The 22,625-nt window shown below is 37.1% G+C and overlaps 1 protein-coding gene across 22 annotated transcripts in view; it reads right to left on the bottom strand.

The window, feature by feature from the left end:
* Positions 1-252: 252 nt before the first annotated feature.
* The window catches only part of PARD3 (par-3 family cell polarity regulator), a 441,179-nt gene continuing 418,806 nt past the window's right edge, over positions 253-22,625 (bottom strand). For all 22 annotated transcript variants that reach the window (XM_021542937.3, XM_085564036.1, XM_085564095.1 and 19 more), the window contains 3 exons: positions 15,177-15,297; positions 5,745-5,872; positions 253-2,357 (listed from right to left, as the gene is read on the bottom strand). In XM_021542937.3, the coding sequence (XP_021398612.2) occupies positions 1,964-2,357; positions 5,745-5,872; positions 15,177-15,297 (643 nt within the window). In that variant the 3' untranslated portion in view covers positions 253-1,963. The remainder of the gene's footprint in view (positions 2,358-5,744; positions 5,873-15,176; positions 15,298-22,625) is intronic.

Here is a 22,625-nt window from a genome sequence, read left to right as displayed (position 1 = left end):
CTTTTTTCTTTTTCTTTTCATTCCTTTCCTTTTCTTCTTTTTTTTTCTCTCTTCTCTTCTCTTCTCTTCTCTTCTCTTCTCTTCTCTTCTCTTCTCTTCTCTTCTCTTCTCTTCTCTTCTCTTCTCTTCTCTTCACAGGATGACACAAACCATTAGAATTTGTATAAAACAACATCTGCTAGGAATTTTTTAAACTCAATGTCTGCAGCAGTTTTCTGCAGCAGGGGTCTACAGGCAATACAAAGACAAGGATGGAAACAGCCTTTTATTCTAAATTTCATATGTACAAGGAAAGCCATTTTACACAGTTTTGTAAATTCTGTGTAAAAAAGCTATTGTCATCCAATGTCACTGTGCTTACACTAATAAGAACTTTTAAACATGGAGTACATTATTAACAACAAAAACTGTTAACAAACAGGCATAAAAGACACAGATATGTGTGCTGATATTTCACATACATTCTAGAAATGAGTTGGCGCAAAAATAAAATGTGCCAGTAAAAAAAAATAGGCTTTTTTTTTAAAAAAAAATCACGCAATACATGATTTTTTTTCTTGCTTTCTCTCTTTTCTTTACACAATATGCTGAGATCCATTCTCAAGCCTTTTCACATCAGGATTTGCAGGCACTTCAGCAACCCAGCTATATTTTTTACAATACATGAAGTTCAGACCAACAAACAGAAAAACAGCTGCTGCAAAAGAAATCATATCCCATATGCACATTCAAATATTACTCTCTGCTAGAGCAACCATTTTGCTTTAGTAATTTTTGGATACTGACATGTTTTCAGGATGATGCGTAACAGTTTGTCTCCACTTATCTCTCATTCATGTACTTAAAAGTTTCTTTTTAATGTAGCATCATGATGCAAAAATATGGTGCATGGAAGCACAAAGGAAATTGTCCACAAAGCTTCACAATGTCTAAAAAGAGGGAATTGTTCTCTGTACAGCTATTTGATCCAAAGAAAAACTTTGATTTCCTCTGCTCTTGCTTGGAGCTATCTCCAGAATTTATCCAAAGACTACTGTATATCAGATGAGCTGACATGACACCCTCCCTAGTTCTCTTCCTAGATACAAGTGTCATATGACCAAATCAATTTAGAAGCAAAGCAAAGCAGAACTCAATTGCATGTGTGTTCACAATTTCCCATCTTTAATAAAATAGTAAAATATACTTATCAAAGGTTTCCCTGTGTCTGTATAAATAATCTCTCTCCAGTTATTTCATTTGTAATGGACTGTGCATTAAGATTATAAGGCAATTGGAACAGGATTCTCAGGATAACTGAAAGCTTAATATTGTTTTCCTCATGAGTCAGGATAAAGGCTTTTTTAATAAGCTCAGAGTGGGGAGAGAGAGAAAAAAAAGAGTGCATATGTGCATAATAGAAGAAGGATAGTTTTTCAGCATATAGACACTTAAATATTGATCAACAAAGACTGGTAATGACTCCACCATCGGAACTCCAATTGCAATTCATAGTAGAGCTCAGCCTTATCCACTCAAGAGTGATATGTACACCTCCTTCTGACCCGAGAGAAATAATAAAGGACATGTCAATGCTTCCTTCAACCTCAAATTCATTAATTTTATGCCACAAAGCTGCGTGTTGGTGTAATAAGTCACTGCAAAGTGAAACGCATTACAACAAATCCTAGCAAAAAGCCATTGACAGCTACGGGCCTGGGCTGCGGGACTGGGGAGGCAGGGGCGGCGCCGCTCGCTTCCGCTGTGATTGTCAAATGGTGGAACGCCCTTCCGCGGATTCAGCACTCGCGACAGAGCGGCAAACACGTAAGGCCCACCAACGCTTTGCCCAGATTTTCAAAGGCACTGAAATAGAAAACTGATATATTCCTTAGTACCATCAGCGTAAAAAGTTTTCAAAATATAAGTCTTTATATGAAAATGTTCCTTATTGCATGGTAAGTTGATCCTCCTTTTCTTCACCTCAAGAATAAAACGGTCTTCCCTTTTCCGGTGTTTGCAATCTGTTCAGCCTCGCTACCTGAGATGGGGAAGGCGGTACATCTTGTCTGAAAGGACCTTTAGGAGGGGCATAATTAGGGTCCTGAATTTTCTTATATGAGTCATAGTTGCTAGGCCCTTCAGAAGAAGTTTTTTTTTTCAGTTGTTGTTCTTTCCGCCTCTGCTCTTGACGAAGCAGTTCTTGTGTTTCTAGCATCACCCTGGCATTAAAGCCATGTCCCCCCATATAGCCATTCCTGGATCCCTGGTAGCTGGAATATCTGGGATTTTCCTTTGCAGTCTGGAACCCTTCTCCAGGGGAATAACTCTGCTCCCAGGAGTCTTGAGATACAGAACTGGCATTTTTCCTGCTTTGCCTGAAAAGAAAAACAAAAAAGGTTTTTAAGACAAATGTTCTGGTTAATCTTCGACTGTTATTTACAACGATCACTGGGAAGAAAGCAGCTTCTGCCATGCCATCAGCTTTTGCCCAGAGATGGCATTCTCTAGAAGTCACTTTCTAGATTCACAGCTCTCTTGTGCCCCACAATCATGTCTCTTTTGTTAGGAGAATATTTCTTAGGTAGCAGAACTATGTTTCCAGGCCTCTGCAGGAGGAATATACCATAAAAACCCATCCAGCTACGATTACCTCATGGTCTCATGAAAAACATGTTACAATTCAGTTGCAAACTAGGAAAGGCCACAGGTGTTTCTGTGCTTCCTATGAATGCAGGTAACAGCCAGCAATTGTAAATTCACTCATGAAATATTTGAATCTAGACTGACACTTGATTAAATATGCAACAGGCAGACACTTAAAACACTTGCCCTAACACTGCACAAGTCAGAAGATAAAGCTCATTACTGAGAGGTAGTTCCAGTTTCTTCCTTCCATGTCCAGAACTAAGGAATTTAGTGCCATAAGGAATGTCTCCCAGTCTGCTATAGCCTTCATAAAAGAAGAGGCAAAGATAACATTTTTTGCTCATTTTTTGGCTCCAGGGAGTAGATAAATAGGCCAAATACACATAGGAATTACAAATTCTTATCTCTTCACACTAAATCACCACATTATTTTGAAGACAGATTATGGTTTTGAAATAACTTTAATTTACTATCAAACTGCTAGATGCTTGTATGAATTTAAAATAAGATTGGTGGTGATAAAGTAAAACAATTCTGTGCTGCAGCAAAAGAGATACCCACTTTGAGATTAAAATTAGAGTATGAGGATCAAGCAATAAAATAAAATATATTGTGACATAAATCAATAAGAAAATAATTTAGTTGTTTATATTTGGCTTGATTTTTCATGTCATCACATATGATGACAGTGTGGCCTCATCCAATGAATATGCAGCAGAGAGACAGAAGAACTGGAAAATTTTTCTACCCTTACTAAAAGTAAAAAGTCACCTAACATTTTCTCAATCTTCCTTTCACATATATAATTTGAAAATTACTATATCTACCTTGTATCATAACTGATTCTGAGGCCTCTGGATGAAAAATATTATGCAAGATAAATGTGAATTATTGCAGAAAAAAGTTACAGCATAATGTAAATTCTTACAAAATTTTTGTAGTTGTTATTGGTAATCTCATATCCAACTTTGCCAAAGCAACAATACTTCTGAGTCATGTCTTAGCACTCCCTGGAACAAGAGCGAATTGAACAAACCTCTGTAGGCTACGAAACTGTCAGGTTCCTGATCTAGAGCAAGATAAATTTTAAGTAATAGAAAATTAACATGGAGTCAAACCTTGCTCTTACAGTTTCACATGGGACAGAGGATGACTAGTTGAACCAATTTAATTTACTGACTGTTTTCTGGTACTTGTTCAAAATTAGTTGGCACACTTTCCCTGTCTGGGAAGTTCCTTAAAAAATGACTCAAGAGTTTATTTGCCTTCAGTACTACAGATTTGAATGTGCAAAGGGGAAAAAATAGGAGGTGCTCAGAGAATTCATAGGATGAAAGGCAACAAAGCTCAAGAATGAAGCCAGTGAACAAACTTCAGTCATTATGAAGTCACGGTTGCAACATCAGGCTTGGGACCCAGGTTTCAGACTAACAGTAAGATTTCTTTAAAAATCAGTCACAGTGTTAGGAACAAAGCTGGAGAACTGGATGCCCCAGGTTGTTATAGGAGTATATTTTGGTATTTACAGTGCTGAACATTAGCCCTGCAGTTCTGGCTGCTCTCAACACAGCTGAAACACCCAGAGAGCTCAAACTAATCCATTAAATTATCATTAATTACACAGTAACATGCATTGCTAGATTGCTAGCCATTTCTCATGTTGAAAACCACCTTGAGTAAAGTTCTCAGTAACTCTTTTCAAAACAAGCATTTCTATGAGTTGTTCTATGATCTATTTTTCATATTTCTTGTTGATTAATTTTCTTGTAGATTAATTTTCACCTTAAGAGTTTTTAATTTCTGCCACTGAACAGCACTGCAACTGATTCCAACTTTTAAATGCTACCAGCAATTGTGAACAGGGGAAGCAAGCTTCAAGAATCACAGTTTTAAAACTATAAATGAACATGATTGACTGAGGCTAGCATAACTGAAAGAGAATTTCTCAGGAGAAACAATAGGGCATTAATAGGGGTGGTCACTTCCAAAGGAAGACAGAGAAGAAGAAGAAGGATACAAAAGAAGAAGGATGCAAAGATTTTCAAGATGAGAAACTAACAATCTCAGAAAACACAGTAACTTTACATTTCCCTTTCCCACCTTCCAAATTTAATAGATGAAAGGTGTTAAACCATTTGAAAACCTGAAACTGTTTTATTTTCAAAGATGCTGCTAAGATAAGAGCTCACGGCTAGACAACTTTGCTATAAGGCTTATATTTGTTTCCAAAAAAAGGTATAATATACCTGGTAAAACATATCTTGTCACAACAAATTTTTCTTCCACACCATTTCCACACAAGTCATGAAAAATAATACAACCTCATTGGAAAGCAATTTGACACCAAGCTCTGGTGTAAATTATTCTCCATTCAACCATTGCTGATATTTCAAAATGCAAAGTGTATTTGCATAATGCTTAACGATGAGAGTTAATTTGTATACAGACTGGCTAAACTTCTTTTAATTCTTAAAACTAAATATCAAGTAAAATCCATTTTGCCAAAAAAATAGCCCTTTAAAACACCTACTTTAAAAAAAAAAAAGTTTTTTTTTACACAAAAAAATATTAATTTTCAGCATTCTATTTCTATTAAAAATTTATATATGCAAACTTGACGACCTCTGATTTCTTGGATAATTTTCTGAGTTCCATGTCTTTTTGCTGGAGGTCTTGAAATTGTTTTCCCTTTTAATTTCTTTCCACAGTAACATCTCAAAGATAGAATTTCTGCCCAGTAAGGAATTAGGCAACAGAAAAATAATCATCTGACATACCAAAATGGGATACCTCATGTCATGCTCAGGAGACTTTTGTAATTGCAGAAAATTAAACTGGATGGTGTCCCACAAAGAATAGGTTTGTTTAGATATTTCAATTCTTTTGGGTGCTGAATGTCATCAAATTCCCCTGAAATCAGCTCTGAAGAAATTCTCTGAAGCAATTCTCAGCTACCACATGCTCTCACTTAAGAAATTCTATGCCTTTTCCACAGTGAATACATTCCACCTGATATCAATACTGAACAAAAGTGTCTGCACGAAGTATGACATTTTCCACCACAAATGAAATCAGCTGCAGGCTCCTGGCAGGAGCAGCTGCAGAAGTTCCCATACCTGGGCAAGGAGCTGTACTGGCGCTGGGCTTGCTGGAAACTCTCTCGTTCCTCCTGCCGCTGCCGCTGCATTTGGACCTCCACGGACACGGAGTGCCTGCCGCTCTGCGAGTACGTCTTGGTGTTTGGCTACAAAACAAAAATGAAAGTGTCTTAAACAAAGCAGAACACCCACAAAAGAGTTAAAAGAGCTATCCTTTAAATTGCTATTGTACAAATACAGCGATACTTGTTTTAACATGCAGTTCAAGCAGCTCTTGCACAATAATTAGGTTAAATTCTGACCTGTAACAGTGGTCTGTGCTATAAATTCTGTTTCTGACCTACTATTTCTGAGATGCATGAGCAAACAATCATCCAGAATGGGTTATGCTTTTATGGCAATGCTGTAATTTAAATTAAATCAATGGAACAGATCTTCAGACTCTACGTTGGCCTAGCCATGCCAGCTAAGTTGGTACCCCACTAAGGATTTGAGAGGGGAAGGAGCGCAGCAGCTCCTTTCAACCTCACCAATACACTCAAGTGATGCTCTGCCTTAGTGGAACCACCCTATTTTGCAATTGGCCCAGAGACTGGGAAAATATTTTCTGGTTCAATATGATCAAGTATATAAATTCAGAAAGTCTCTTGTGGACAATGAGGATACCTGTATCTCTGAGTAGGGTCTTAATGAGGAGACAATTTGAAACATTGAAGCCAATACTAAGAGCAAGTGAAAATGGATTGTCTTTCTGACATAGAGAGTATTACAGGTCAAGATCTGACAGAATGGCTGGATTCAAACTTTGGAACATAGAAAAGTTTACTTTGGTAGAGATACCTATCACTTTCTTCAGATTTTGTGATTTCATTTTGCAAAATAAGAGTGTCACAAAAATCAAATAATGCTATGGGCTTTTCTTGTTTTACTAATATGGTTTTGCCTACAAAGAAACAGAGTATTATTTTTTTTTTCTCCTAAAAATTACCAGTACTATTCAAAATATGTAAGTTTAAATATGAGAAGGGTAGGGAGCATAACGACTTCTCTGAGCCTGGGACTGAAACAGCTTTTCTCAGACTTACTTTTAAAAGCATGTTTTGCCTTTTTATCTCTGCTTTCCCTCAAATCAAACATCTCTTGGTTTTTTTTTTTTTTTTTTTTTTTGTTTTGTTTTTTTTCCATTATAATTTCTGCAGCAGAAAGAGACCTTAATGGCTCACAAATATATGCAAGAGAAAAGGTCTTCCAAAAGCTTTGCACATAGAAGACAAGTTTTAGAAACTATTTGTAACATAAGTGTCTTACTATAGTCACATACCTGCAGGTAGCCAGAAACAACAAGTTTTAAACAGATGTACAACTTTTAGAGACTTTGTTATCAATGAGAATGCACTTCAGACAGAGCATCAGTTTCAGATCAGAATTTAACAGATATAATTTTCCCATTAAAAGAAGATTACTGGCTGAAAGAATCAGAATGTGAAAGCACAGGCTAGGAATAACAGTGAACTCATTTAAGAGAATCCTGAATGTAACAGTACTGTCTACTTTTTTTTGGTTACTTTTTACTCTGTAAAAACCTCAGTAAAACAGCATTTCTAATGAAAAATACTTTAGGAATGGTGAGATGAAGCAACAAATTGAGAAAACAGAATCATGTGTCAGCCTTGTGGGAAATTTTCTTAGAGATGAATAAGCTGTACATATGTATGTCCAAACCAACAACCCCCACAGAGATTTCCGACTATATTAAATAAGGGCTACACATACAGAGCAGCGTTTCAGTTATTGCATATGTCAACATTTCTAACTTTCTTGACTTTATTGAGAGTCTTCTGACATTTGGTATTTTATTGAAGGGCTCAGCTTATGGAAGGGAATGATTACCTGAAAATCATAGGGTTTATTTGTGAATTCTCTCCTGTGTGGCTATAAGCAGCTTACAGCAAACCAGAGGGAAACTCGAAAGTTCCCATATCAACTTCCCCATAAAGAATAAAAACATTTAAACTAAGATTTTACAGCCAATCTCCTAATTTCATGGGTATCACTTCAACAACATTGGAAAGCTTGCAGCTACATTATGTCATATGTGATAAAATATTTAACTCAGATAAGACATGAAATCAGAATTGCTTCTCTTTATTTGAAAACAGTTTCACTTTTTTCAGTTGGCAGTAAATATAATGGATTAAAGATTTGACAGTGCAGAGAATGGTTAAATCACCCAAAAGGTGGAGATAGGATTGAGCTGCTGCTCAGTTTAGGTTTATACAGGACAATAAAATGCATCACCTAGAAAGCACACATACGTGTGGAGAGATGAAGTTACCACAAAAGCCTGCAGTAAAGTGCCAGAGGCTCTGAAAGTCATAATGGAGTATGAATGGACTAAGATCAAAATGTAACTTCAGAGATGTTTCTTTCTAATGCACAGAGGAACCAATGGTTCAATAGAGGCAGGAGCTGTGACTCCTGTCTGCCTGCTGTAGTGCAAGCCCAGAATAACAGGATCTGAGGAGTCAGGTCCGGATTCTCTGCAGTTCACAAAGAATTTCATCTAATGGATGACATTTAAAATTTGATGGGTCTAAAGGCAAACATCTCAAATCCATTATCTGATTTGCTGAAGGTATGAGTATCTGTAAGCCCTGTTAAACAAAGAGGATTTGGAATACTTAGTTAATCTGGAAAGAACATATATTTAGTCTGAATGTTGTCCACATCTACAATAAGCTGTTCATGTAATTGAATCTATTATCTCATTTCAAGTATCCAAAAAATATGTCAATGAGACACAAAAATCCTTCCTTTGTATCATATATTCCATATGATAACATATATACACAGAGATAGGTACATTCAACCATCTTATTAATGAAAAGGCCTTTATTTCAAAACTTTTCATTCAAAACTTCAGTGATACCATTGTGAATGCCCTTGATATATGTTCATCATAATATAAAGACTTAATATAATCCATTCTGGATCCTTAACTTGCCCAGCAAAATGCAAATCTCCATATAGTGATACAACTTTTCACTGTCCTGTTGATTAAAGTAACTAAACAAAAAAAAAAAAATATATAATAAGTAACTTTCGTCTTCAAAAACTAATTGGTAATTTTGTCTCATTTCTCATAGTATGCTTTTATACACATATATTTTAATAAAATCCATTCCTAAACACACATCTATATAAATACCCAGTCCATTTATGTTACCATAAAATGGAGAAAATTAAGAAAAAAAATGTTGCTATTTTCAGATCTTTCAATAGAGCAAAAAAAATGTGTATAAGGAACACACGTAACACAGGAATTATAATACTGATATCAACACAAGGCTAAGTACAATTATAACAACCTGAAACCATCCAACAGAGCTGGCAAGAACTCGGTCCTCACAGAAGAGATTGATAAGAACTCTGGCCTTGCTTGCAATGAGATGTATGACAAGCACTGACCTTTTAAATTAGGACGTGGTCAAGGCCATAATAACAACCAAGGCTGAGTTATACAAATAAATGTATGTTCATGTCTTCCACAATACATTTAAGTGGCAATGATAGTGCATTCAGCATTGTTAAACAATGTGCTTTAAGATAGATGAAATTACACAGCTCTCTTCCCAAAGATGCATTAATTTAAAACCAGAGCTGCAAAGTTAAAAGTTTCTACCTTCTCACTTTATGCAAAAAACATTTTTTGTTACATGTTCTGTTACAGAGAGTAGCTCTGTAACAGAAGATGCAACCCTTGTGGCTCAAGTTGCAGTGACCATTATCAGCAGTCTAGGGCAAGATATTTCAGGGACAAAGGTCCCTCCTCTCTTTTCCTACCTATCCCAGGGGCTGCCCACACAGCTTCTGGCCCTGCACACTGGCATTTCTACCCACACAGGGTAGTTCTGCATGGTGGCAGCAGGGATCCCTCAGGAATGGCACAAATCAAAGCTGTCACCCAATTACAGAGAGGAGATCATGGGTGCCATCAGGGTACTGGATTTTCAGGGAGACCCAACCAGTTCAGATGACAGAAGATCTACCAATGACAGTAACATACCTACCTGACAGCCTAGAGCCACAGGAACAAGCTGGGAGAAGTGCTTACTCAGACTCAAAGAACTCTTTGGGTGATAAAGAAATAGTTAACAAGGAGATTACTAAAGGAGCAAGTCCCTTAGTATTTTCCCAGTTATTAAAAAAGACCACTATTTTATTAAAATAAATGTGGGTTGTTTTTTTTTTTATTTTACTCAGATTAGGCTCTGTGTTTAACCAAGAAGTTTCAAGTTCACCTGGGAACTTGGCAGGCACAAGTCCCTCCAAAAGTCTGTGGTTCTCATAGTGCAGAACTAATTAGAAATAGATAAGATTAAATGACCTTGCCTGCTTTATGTGTAAATGTGCTTGGCACAGATGACAGACAATCCAGTAACTGTGTATATCAAAATTCAGAATGATAAAAAACATTCAGTGTCTCTGGGAGATGTCCTTGAAAACTATTTTTACTTCCATCTTTGTGTTTATGTTGCTATGGCGAACAGAACATACAGCAGCATGTCTTTTAAAAATTGCCAGCAGGTGCATGTATTAACTCAAGCAACATGTAATAAGAAAATCCCATCCCTTTCTGTGCCTTTCTATGGTGTATATGTAGAAAGCTGAGCAAAATGGAACAATGATTTCTGTTCTGTGTTAGGAGCAGCAGAAGGAAAATCTTCAGTACGGAAGAAACAAACCACTAAGCCCTGAAATTCTGCTTGAGGTATTTATGCTCACTGTGAGCTATAAATATGGTTTTTTACTAACTAAAATGACTTAATTTCATTTTAAAATCTTATATCTTCATTTTTAAAATGTCAAATATATCAGTAGATTAGAGCTAGTAGGTACAAAAAAGTTAAAAATAAAAAAGTTAAAGTTAGAGCCTAAACCTTAGCAAAAAATGCTGGTGTTTTATGAAATCCTTTGCAGATTTGATATATAAAATGGATACTAACTACATAGGTAAAGAGAAATGACCTGTGGAGACACTTTCCTAAAAGTTATTATAATAATAACTTTGGTTTCCTCTGAAACAGATTGTGGGATTGTAGAAATTGCAATTTACCATCTAAGGCTTTTATCTCCTGCAATACTCTGTGTTAAATCTTGCCTAAGATCTTGCATAAAATATCCTAAAATAGATGCTTGAAATGGATTAATAATAGAAAGAATTATTGCAACACTTCTCTTTCTCATTATTGTGTTGAGTAATTCTACATCATTTACAGACTGATATAAACTTTACAATGTTTGTATTGAGTAAAGTCTGTATTCAGTTATTTCAGGTAATATTAATATGCTATGGTCAAAGTTAAAGCAATACAATTTTTTCCTAAGAATTTTAGATTATTTAAAATTTAGTATGGCCTTGAGAAGGTCAAGGACTTGAGTACAGGGATAAGAAATAAGTATCTTAAACAGAAAAAAAAAAAATATTTTCTATAGAGACAAGACCTGCACACCAACAAACAGCAGAAAACACCCAAGCAGAAAAAAACCCCAGACCTTCTGAGCCTTTAGTTATTAGGCCATGTATAAGTATGTTGTTAGGACTCCTAGAGTCTTTCCTCTATGAAGATCATGCCATTATTTACTTTTCAAAAATTATTAAAGCTATACTCAGACAAGTCACGTAGTGTATATATTATGACCCAGTTAGCTGTTATCTTTAGAAAATAAAGTATATTTTTATTTGACTCCTAAATACTTAAAGTACAATTTGCTCAGCTGCTCTCTCAACACCAGTTTTTTCCTGTCATTCAAATAGATCCAGGATGACTGGAGATGAATGTATTTGTGAATGGAATTTGTCACTTCCCATTTTCAGCACCAATTATTGTATTGAATATGATGAAATAAAGCACCAACTTTTGTCCCTCAAGCATCTTTGTGGGCTTTTTCGGATCACTGGTGTGCTTCCACAAGCAGGACTGGCAAGCAGCTGTAGTGTTTTCTATGGATTTTAAATGCTATTTTTAAAAATTGGATTGTTCACTCCCATGGCATTTAGGGCTACAGAGCTGTGGTTTTGTTATTGAAGGGGTGGGTGTGTCTGTTAATCAAGATGTGACTAGGCAAAAATACAAGATGTGGAACAAATTACAACCAAGTCCCCCAAAATCTGGAACTGGTACAAGGTAAGCCTCAACAGACCTAAAACAATCCAGAAAAGCACAGAAAACAGAGGCTCAGCTTTGGTACAAAACAGAAAAATCAGCCCCAAAAAAATCCTAATTGGTATAAAAGTGCCATAGCAACATCAAGGGCCTTAAATATTAGCAGACACACTATAATGCCATTCAATTCTGCATGTCCAGATACACATTTTTGCACTTTGACTGGAATTAACACCAGCAGGATTAAAATGGATTAATTAAATTTTATGTTATTTTTATATTTTTTTTTCCATGCAGCATCAGGACTATAGTATTGCCCTTGAAAGCCTCTTGTACCTCACTTTTTTAAATACAAACACATAAAAAGCACCACATAATAGAAAAAAAAGGAAAGCTACAATGCCTGAGAAAGTCATCCTAAAATAAACAAATGCAAAAACCCCTTCCATAAAGCCTTGACTCATCTTATAGAACCAGTGAATTTTAGAGATGGCTCGATGTTGCAACATTTAGGCAGTTATTTAAACCCTTAAGTGTGTCATTCAAATGGCCTTGAGCAGAAATGTTATTCTGCTTAATAGACAGTGGCATCTCATTCCAGCACTATCACTTTTTGTGTCTGCCTGATGCTGTTGAACACTCGCAGGCAGTCAAGTACTTTGTTTACTGGCAGGACAAACACAGTGGGGCAAAAAGTCCAGCACTGCTGCATTGCTCAAGTACAGAGAAATGACCTTCACCCGATGGGGCTCAGCAGGAAGGGATGGGCCAGGCACCACTCAGAGCCAGCGTGATGTGCTCCATGGAATGAGCTCTGCCTCCCGCCCAGGGAGGAGACTGAAGGGATCTGTCACAGGTAACTGGACTCCTGTGTCACAAGCCATTAATAATCTGGGAGGAATTGGAGTTGGTGAGGTTTACAGGGCCATTTTCATAATATATTAGTGGGTTTCTGAGGCATTGAGTTCCTCTGAATATCCTCAGAGCTGCCAGATTTCCATCAACATCCATTACTTCCAGGGCAAACTCCATGTTCATTTATACTTCTTTAAAGTAACCAACAGTCCCCCATCACATCAGCACTTCATTCCCTATCCTCAACCATCCCATCAGCTTGGTAATGAGAAATGCAAACTACTTATCACCTCATAGCACACACTGCTCCAAGGATGGGTTTTTCCTCTCTTTCTATCCAAACCAGGTCAGAGTTGGCTGCTGTCTTGAGGCTCAGAGGCTTCTCTGTGTGCAAAGCCTTTGTGTAGGCTGCACAACCCACCTCCCTCAGGTGAAAACACCCTTTTCAACAATGTCCCACGTACAGTTGCACTTTGCACTGCTGTGATTTGGAACCAACAGCTCACATATGGAGAAGACTGAAAAGACACTGATGAATGTATCTAAGTATTTTCCTACATGTGTATTATAAACCAATTCTGCATTTTTTTGGTGTCACTGGTATTTAATAACACATCTGGATCTGTTTTGAGAGGTTGTCTCTAGAAAGCCCATCATTTTAGGCTAACATGTTAAAGCAGTACAACAGACTCCTTGAAAAAGTGGGTTATAGCTCTTTAAAACTGAAATGACTGTGAAGTGCTGAAATGGATGAGATCATTGCTTAATCCTTTCCAAGCATTGTGATCTTGAAAGACTGGAGTACACGATGGAAAAATAAAATTAGAAGTCAAATAGACTCTGGGCAACTTTTTTTTGAAGTACTTATCTGAAATAAAACATTTGATCACCTATGTATTTAACAGCAGAGCAGATCCTACAAAAGCAACAATAAGCTTCAGAACTAATATTAATACATTAAGCTGAATTAGTCACTTTGAGCTCATTTGCATGATCTGTAGAAGGGGAGTAAACACAGAGATACCATTTGTTTGAATAAGAGAAAATAGAAAGGTCAATGTTCTGACCCAGAATTTAGGAAATTATTCCATTCCTAAGGTAATCAGTCTGTCATCCAAATAATTCCCTTCTCGTTTGTTACAAGAAAGTATAATAAAAGCCAAGTTGACTGCCTGAAGTTGCTATGGCATTTAGATATACAACAATTTGGCCCATGACCTTCAGTAGTTAAGTTCCCAAGTTATCAAGAATGCAAGCTTTTCTCATAGACAGTTTTCCCAAGAATGTTTCTGAAATCTCTCATTTGGAAACCAAACAGTAGCTGATATGGGTAACAGAAGGCATCAACTACACCCAGCCCCAATCTACCCCAAACATAAAGTATTCCTGTGATGAGCTAGCACATTATCTTCCCTACCTCAAACTGAAAGTATCTGTTAATTTATATTATATTATATTATATTATATTATATTATATTATATTATATTATATTATATTATATTAATTATATTTCAGAGGAAGTTAGATGTTTTCTAATACAAGAGAAGCATATATCCTGATATTGTTCTCAGTGACTTCATACACAGACATGGTGGATCTCTGGCTATTCCCACCTTGGCCTCATGTACATGGCACTGCAGAGCAACAATAACTCACCACCCTCACCTGCTTCAGAGGAAACTGAGAGATTCTACTGTTGTCATCACACAGTTCCCACTTTTTTGGGAACACAAGTTTTTCACTGTCTTTAGAATGGAATTTTCAGGCAAAAATTACAGTTTTTGCCTCATATGTAAAGGATCCTAATTTAGGATATGTAATTGATTAAAAAGCAGCACTAATTCATTCAATTATGTTAATCAAGATAAGCACATGTATTTATATAATTGTATCACATTACTGGATCCGTTTGAATAGGGTTTAAAAGATCAATTAGGATATGTATCTCAATACAGAACTGTCTCAGCTAATGTAAGTGTCAGAGTGATACTATTGTAAAGCAGGTACGTCTCTCTTTTACAAAGACATAGTTCTGCCTTTATGAAAATAACTAAGCACAGTGATATTGCTTCAACGATAATAGCATTTACAGGGTTACATCTTCCATTTTTTATTGCTAGTATGATTTTATTCTGGTTGTCCTAGAAAATTTTAGATCAATGGATACTGCCTTTGATACTAATCCAAGCAGTAACTCCCAGAGTCAAGGGTCTAACCACAGAGCAAATGATGCTGTCTGCGCCCATGACAGATGGCTGAAGAAGTTTAGAACTGAAGTAAACATCAATGAACCAAAAATGGGGAACACAGCAAGGGCAGAAGTATGGAGGCAGAGCACCCTGCCTCCCTTTTGGTCTGCTCCCAACCCACCCAGGAACAGCAGGAGTCAGCCAAGCTCCCCAGCTCCGGCAGGCCCTGCACACTCACCCAGGGCTGCTCAAAACTGTACGTGCGCCTCCTGTCCTCCACGTCCTCGTCCTGCTTTGCCTGCTGGAACTCCTGTCGCAGCCGCTGTATCCGGTCGTGATTGTTGGGCGTCGATCTGTTGCTAAAGAGGAAGGATGGAAAGGATCAATATACTTGGGAACTGCCACCTGTGACTGGGACTGCTGCTGCAGTGCAGGACTACAGACATGAAAACAATTGACAAGCATTTAGTCCAAAGATCTTTAGGGTTTTTAAAGATTATTAATGCTGTTTGTGTTATGAAGAAATTTCACATGTTGCGAGGACAAGACAAATAAGAATTTTTCTAAAAATCATCATAAATTGTTGGCACCTTTTCCGTATATGTCACTCCTAGAGAATGAAGAAGAATAGATATAGTAGTGTCAGACTTAACATAAAGGGAAATTAAAAGTCCTAACGATCTCTGCTACTGAATAAACAAGAAAGATACTTTTCACCGATCAATAAACTGTAGTACTATCCGATCTTTATTCACATCAAATTAATTACAATGTCTGGAGGCTCTACCTATATAAAATTTGGTTATTTTCCCCAATCAATAAGAGCCTGTCATCCCTTAGTTTTGTTTTTAACAAGTCTTTTAAATTGATCCGTCTGAAAGCATTAAAAGGCTTGGGGACCAGTAAAAAGCCATCCATTTGACAGGACCATAGGCAGGAATGGATCTGGGCAGCAGATGAGAGCTGACTTCACTTGGCCCCACAGACACTGGTGGCAGGGGAGGGCTCAGTCCCAGAGCTACTGATACAAACCAGCACACCCAGAACCTTCAATCCTTCAAAACCATCAATTTTTCCACAATGCCCAGTAATCCACGCTCAACGGCGCAGGTGTACATGAAACCATAATGAAATATGCACGGGAATGGCTTATTTCATGGAGAAGGGGGAAAGTGGGTATTTATCAATCTTGTTGACATTTTTCCAGCTGTGCAGCTCCTACCTGACCCTACAACCCCCCTCTTTCAAACATGCTAATATGGGAACCACAGAAAGCCTGACAAACAAATATGCTGTATCAACCAGAAGCATTTTAATCTATTCCTGTGGGCTTCTTGAGCCTTGCATTTCATTGTTTATTTCAAAAGAGCTGATGAGGAATGGACAGCTATTACTTTGTTTCAAAAGAGAAATCTGCAAAGAGACAATGGAAAGCAATTCCATAGATTTCCTTTCTTGGACACAGGGTACAATAAAACACAGTGAATTTATATCCTGTGTTTTATTTTGTATGAAAAGAGACAATTCCAGAGCCCATTTGTAACTGTTTTCCATGTCTTTCGGGACTGGTAGGTGCAGGGGATTGGAGGTTGTAGATGTTTGAGACATTACCTCCCACTCTTTTCAGTGCCAATAAATAGAGTTTATCAGTGCTTGGTTGGCCAGACAGAAAAATTAGTATGGCTCTGGCAAAGGCTAATTTTTGAAGTGGTTCAGGTTGATTTATTTTTAAAATTTATTTGAAACCAAAAGCAAAGAAAATAAAGGAATTTAGAGAAGTATTTTCTTTCATGCTTTTTTTTAAACCCAAATGGGAGCTTTAGGAAATGCTTTATTTGTAGGTTAAGTCAATTTCTATGTGCAAATTACCATTTTGAAAAGTACAATTAAAAGAAAGCTTAATTTAGAACAGGTGGAAATGAAACACTGGTATTTTCAAGATTTCCACTCCATTGTAGATGCGTTCCTAATTTTATTTCCTTAATTCAACTTCATTTTGTGAAACAGCTTATCTCCACTTACAGTTTTATTTTATGTAAATTTATTCTTTATTGTCAAATTCTGCCCAGCCTTACTATACAACCACTTGTTTTTTTCCCATGCATTGCTATACACTACACATTTTAAAGGGATTCATCACAATCCAATATAAGGCAAGACACTTTTAAATGGTCTGTTGATTTTTAAAACTGGTATTGTTAATCCAACAAACAAGTAGTCCGCTGCTTTCTACACAGACAAATTATTCCTACATGATAAATTGCACTTAAAAAAGCAAAAATATAGTAAAAATTAAAATTTCAAGCATAAGAATATATGTTTGAAAAAATCATTGAATTTCTGTGCAAAAATTACTAGAAAAATGCCAGCCATAGATACCTTGTAGTAGTCAAGAAGAGGGGTAAATAATCAGGGTTGTGTAATCAAGGTTATTTCAGGTTTTAGAGACCACAGTGCAAAAGTGACACTGAAGCAGTTTATCCAATGGCAAACAGAAAGTAAACCCCAAAAGTACTGCACTACACCTTGTGCATTATACAGGATGCATTGCACCAGCCCCAAAATGGGCTACTGGAAGGGTTATGACAGATCTGAGGGCTTCTGCACATTTAGTGATAGTTATTCATTAAAACAATTACCTTACAGAGGAATAGCAAGAAAATAAATGCATAGTGTCCATGCTATGAAGCCAAAATATATCTTTTCCCAAACAGCAAATGCATGAACTTGACACTTTCTACACTGCAGAGAAGAGTAACAAAGGACAAGGAGGATCCTGGGATTTATAATCAACTTGTCTCCAGACCTAAGAACTTATTTTAATGTAAAAAAAATCCTTACAAAAAATTGAAAAGAAAAAAGAAGTCAAGCTGATTTAAGAGAAGTTATTCAAACTTATTAAAGGTCTGATAATGGCAGAGAAGATAAATCTTTTAACAATATTTCTATTTTATCTGAAAAGCAAGGGATATGACTCAGATTTAGAAAACTGCAAAAGAAGTGAATTATAAAAAGTAACTATTTCACAGAATAAAAAAGAGCAAAATTAGAAAAAGGCATTTCTGTATCTCCTCAAATTTCTTCAAGCTCAAAAAGTCTCTAAGAAACAGAGAGATCAAGTCAATGGGTTAATAATAATAATAATAAATATTTTTATTTAGAAGAGGAAAGGGAGACAGCTAAGGAGGCTCTAAGATACATTTCTTGAAAGATTATTTGAGGGCTTAGACTATATCTTAGATTCGACAACTTTGGTTTCCATTTTCATTTCAACCTTGTTCTGATTCTGTAGGTTAAACTACAGCTGCCTTAATCTTCTCACCACTGAGGGCTTGCACATCTCTGTCCTGGCCTGTCATGCTGTTACCTCTTTCTTTTTGTGCCTTTCTTCATCCAGTTACTCTTATCATCAGTGTTTTTTTGCTGGTTTTGATGTCTCCCACTGCACTAACTCTGCACTCAGGGAACACTTGGTACACCCACTTGGTATCTCTTTCAACTCCCAATTAGTACTTCTAGAACGAGGAAAATGTAAAAATCATAATCACAAGGGAAAACTGTCACCAATAAAATTTTGGAGTCAACAGCACAAACCTAACTTTATTCCTTTTCAGATCGTGAGATGTTCTGCTTTATCTAAAAATCTTTATGTAAGTCACATCATTATCCCTTGGGGCAGAGCTAAACAAATCTTATCCCATGTGAAGTGTCCTTAGCCAGTCTAAAGCAAAATAAATTTTGACTTATTGAATGAATTGAAAGTAAAGATAGGGCCATATCAATAGACTACTAGGATGCAGGCTGCAGGTGTTCTTGCTGCCTAAATTTCCATTGTGGGTGTATGGGGCAAGTCTTCAAAAGTTAAATTAAATGTGCCACATTTTGTTTGAGTCCTTTATTCAAATGCACTGAAAATCTGAAGGCAGATCCACCTCAAAGAATTCAGGACTATTAGCAGGAAGGAAGGAGTTTACCTTGAAATCCATCCAAAGTTTATTGAATATTTAACCTATGCTAGCTTAAAATTTTTAGCAAAACTGGAATTACAACTCTCTACAGTAACAACAGCTTGCCCAGACAGCCTTCCCTTATGCCTACTTAATAACAGGGTGGCTGTGAATTTACAGAAGACAATTAGCACCTCCTAGCATCAGATACCAGTGATGGTCTTCTATCAAAGTGCTCTCAATGTTAAATGTTCTTAAAATAAATAAAATTCAAGGAAAGGCTTTTAGGGCCAAAGTTTACTAGGGTTGCAAAGCATCTGTGCTTTCTTGTATCAGAGCTCTACTTGGCACCCCATTGCCTTCCATCTGCAGATGGCACATTTCACAATCAGTTGTTTTTTGAGTGCTGCTTCAAAACACACCACCAGCAGCACAGACTAAAAATGCAATGGTAAGCAAGACTTAGATAGGCCAGGGCTGTCATATATTTCCAGGAACAAGCAGTTGCAGCAATGGCCATCAGGGTCTCAGATCATTAAGCAATGTCTCAGTGTGATGTCATGCACTGATGTGCAGAGCTGTATTCCTTTCAAAACAGTCAGATTCTCAGTGTGATAAAGTAGATATAAACATGCCACTGAACAGGGACGACTGAAGCTTTGGGAAAAAATTTATTGGCCTGAAAAAGCATGGAAAAGGGTCTTAACAACACCACCAGGCAGTTGCAACTTGACTAGAATAACCAAAAGGTTAGTAAACAAACAGTATTCTTTACACCTTGAAATCTTCTATCACACAGTTGAGCTGCTGGGGCCTCGCTGGCCTGACCGGCTGCTTAGATCTCTGGATAGCAGTAATAAAACACAGATGGGTTCTTATGTGCTTCAAGCTGGCAAATAACTATCACCCATTTGTATGATATAAATTCCTTTTCATTTGAACAGATTACCTGTGTCATATTAAAAATTAAGGTCTGAATTTGTATCTACCTCTGTTTACACACAGAGAGGAGCAGGAAACAAATTTATTTCCATCACACTGATTGACAACATGGCCACACCACGGCTGGTGGCAAGCATCCTTACCAAAGTACAGGACTAACCGAATGCCAACAAAATTGGCCCCTTTCTTCATCACTTGAGCAGGATGAAACAGCCCAGCAGAAAGCAGAGTGGTGATAATTTAATATGAAAACTTCTGCTACATTTACTGGAACTTGAGCACCCTCTCTCCACAGTGCTTAACCCCAAGCAGATGGATTTGTCTGTTTCAGATGGTCCTTGAGGGTGAATAAGCAGAAACTGTCAGGTTATTTCAAAAAGTCATGGGCATAAAATAAAATGAAAGTGTGCCCTTTACCAGCCTTACAGTTACCACCACATCCCAATGCACAGCCTGCTGGTTTGTTCACTTGCAGCAGATTTGTTAATCACCAGTGACACGGATGACTGTGCCCACGCAGCGCAGGGCGGTGAGGGCTGAGCAGCAGCACCGTCTGTACCACCTCCTTCCTGCCACCAGCTTGCCAGAGCAGGTTGGTCTTTTCCTATTTTGTTCTGTGGTTTATTTTTTGACATCTAAATGCCATTCCTCAGGCTAAAGTTAGTGTAAGAGGACCAATTTGGCTGGTCCTCTCCTTCCAACGTGCCCTACATATGGTCCTTTTCTGAGACATCAGGGAATAGACTTTTCATGAACACATGGATATTAACACATACAGACATAGTACACAAACAGGAGCAACCATGGACAGTGCTGTACAAAAGAGCTGTTGTTACATGATTACAGAATTGCTGCAGTCATCTGAGAAAAAAAAAAATTAGCTGAGCAAGAGATCAAATTTGTTAGAGTACAAATGTACTGTGGTTGTAACCTGGAAAGAGGCAAAAAAAGCCTTATTCCACACTACTTTTGTTTTTCTTAACTGTCAAAGAATTTACTGGGAATAAGGCATAAAAAGGTAGGGGAGAGGTGTTAAAAACAAAAAAAATGTATGAATTACAAAACTGCAAATAAAAATAATTTCTCTGCACAAGCTTCATTAAGTTTTATCAGCTAGTATCTTAGGTTTTTACACTCAAACCACAGGTCATAAATTCACAGTAAATCCCCCATATGTTCACCAAACACCTGAATTAAATTTCTCATCTAGTTGTAAGAAACGAAATGTGCAGCTCAAATTAATTATGCATGCAAAGTTAGTTTCTAACAAGGGCAGCTTCTTGCATGCTGAAGGATATACATTCTACCAGAATTTTTTCCCCTAGATCTCTTTCAATTTTGGCTTATTTCTACTGTTCACACAGTTATAAAACTCATCCTCTTTTGCCATTTTGTATTTGCTAAATGAACACTGAGCATTATATATCCTTTAAAGTCTGCAGATTTTAAAGGCAGGTAACTTCAGGGTTTGGCTTAATTTGACAGGCAAGACATAGAATGTTACCTTTAGACATACCTATAGACTTCAGCATAGTAATTCCATCAAAACAGGATTTAAACTTTAGGATTTATGTCAATATGTATGCATGGGAAATGAGCTCATTGGGAATTTTAGTGTCATTCCAGTTTACCTTCACAGTAGAAGTTCATCAACTGCGATACCATGAAGCAAATAAGTCTCCAAATGCACTCACTTTCTTCTTTAGTGAATAAAATTAATTTCCAAATTTTGATATTGTGTTTAGATTATCATTTTACACAATTTCAACAGAGGAAATAAGTAAAAATTAAAAAGATACACCTCTCTTCTCCAGATTAAAAAGGTAACCTCAAATGCTCAAAATCCAGCACTTGCTTCTGATGTGATGGCCATAAACAACGTGGAGAGGTGGGGCTGATGGGGAGGTCACTTCACCACAACAGTCTCTTCAAACTTTCCAGACTAGATTTCACTTTGAGTCCCTCTGTGGCCCTTCTGTAGCAGGGCCATCATTTTACAACCAGTGAAATACGAAGAATGCACCCAAGACCCTTTTTATTGCCACCATCACTCTTCCTTATTAGCCTGTCAGAGCCTGCACACCGGAGACTGAAACCCAGTCTTACTTTTCCGTGGAATTCTTCTACTAAAAGGAAAAGCAGAGATTTTAGGAGCTTGCTATAAACATCTGAATACAGATACTCAGCTACTGGGTTATCACACAGTCTAAGCCTTACTTTAGAGCTGTTAGGTTCTGCAGATATAAGCCAAGACAATTTTCAGCCACACAGTTACAGCTGTTCTCATAGGGTATTGCACTTTCTGAGTTAGGGAAAAAAAAAAATCCAAAAACAAAAACAAAAAGGAAAAGAAAAAAGAGAATGCCACAAAACCTAAAGGAAAATACAAGACATCTCATTGTGAATTTCTTACGAGAATGTTAAAGGAATAGCAGAAATACAGAGAGGGAAAGATTTAATAAATTATGAAAAAAAGAAAACTAAAAATTACTAGTGACCAAGCAAGGGAGAAATATGCAGTTTTGATTCCAAATGAAATACAAAATTACTTCAAAGTCAGGTGGTGAGAAATGGCTCTGACCTAAGAATCTTCCTATCCTGATTGGAACAGACAGTGATGGCTCCAATGCTGTTAGGTCTGATGAACACCCACAATTAGACATCACAGGCTTCTCTGTGCCAATGTGAGAGTTGCCTGGCACAGGAATACAAAGACATTTAACAAAGACCACAGAGAAGAAATCCCCTCCTGGACCTAGCTGGCCATTCCTGTGCCAGCAGAAGGGATCATCCAGAAG

Source organism: Lonchura striata, chromosome 2 (assembly GCF_050655825.1).
Source record: "Lonchura striata isolate lonStrDom1 chromosome 2, ASM5065582v1, whole genome shotgun sequence".
In the NCBI taxonomy this organism is placed as follows: Eukaryota; Metazoa; Chordata; class Aves; order Passeriformes; family Estrildidae; genus Lonchura; species Lonchura striata.
Note: the sequence above shows the minus strand (reverse complement) of the source record. Positions and strands in the feature narration are given on the sequence as shown.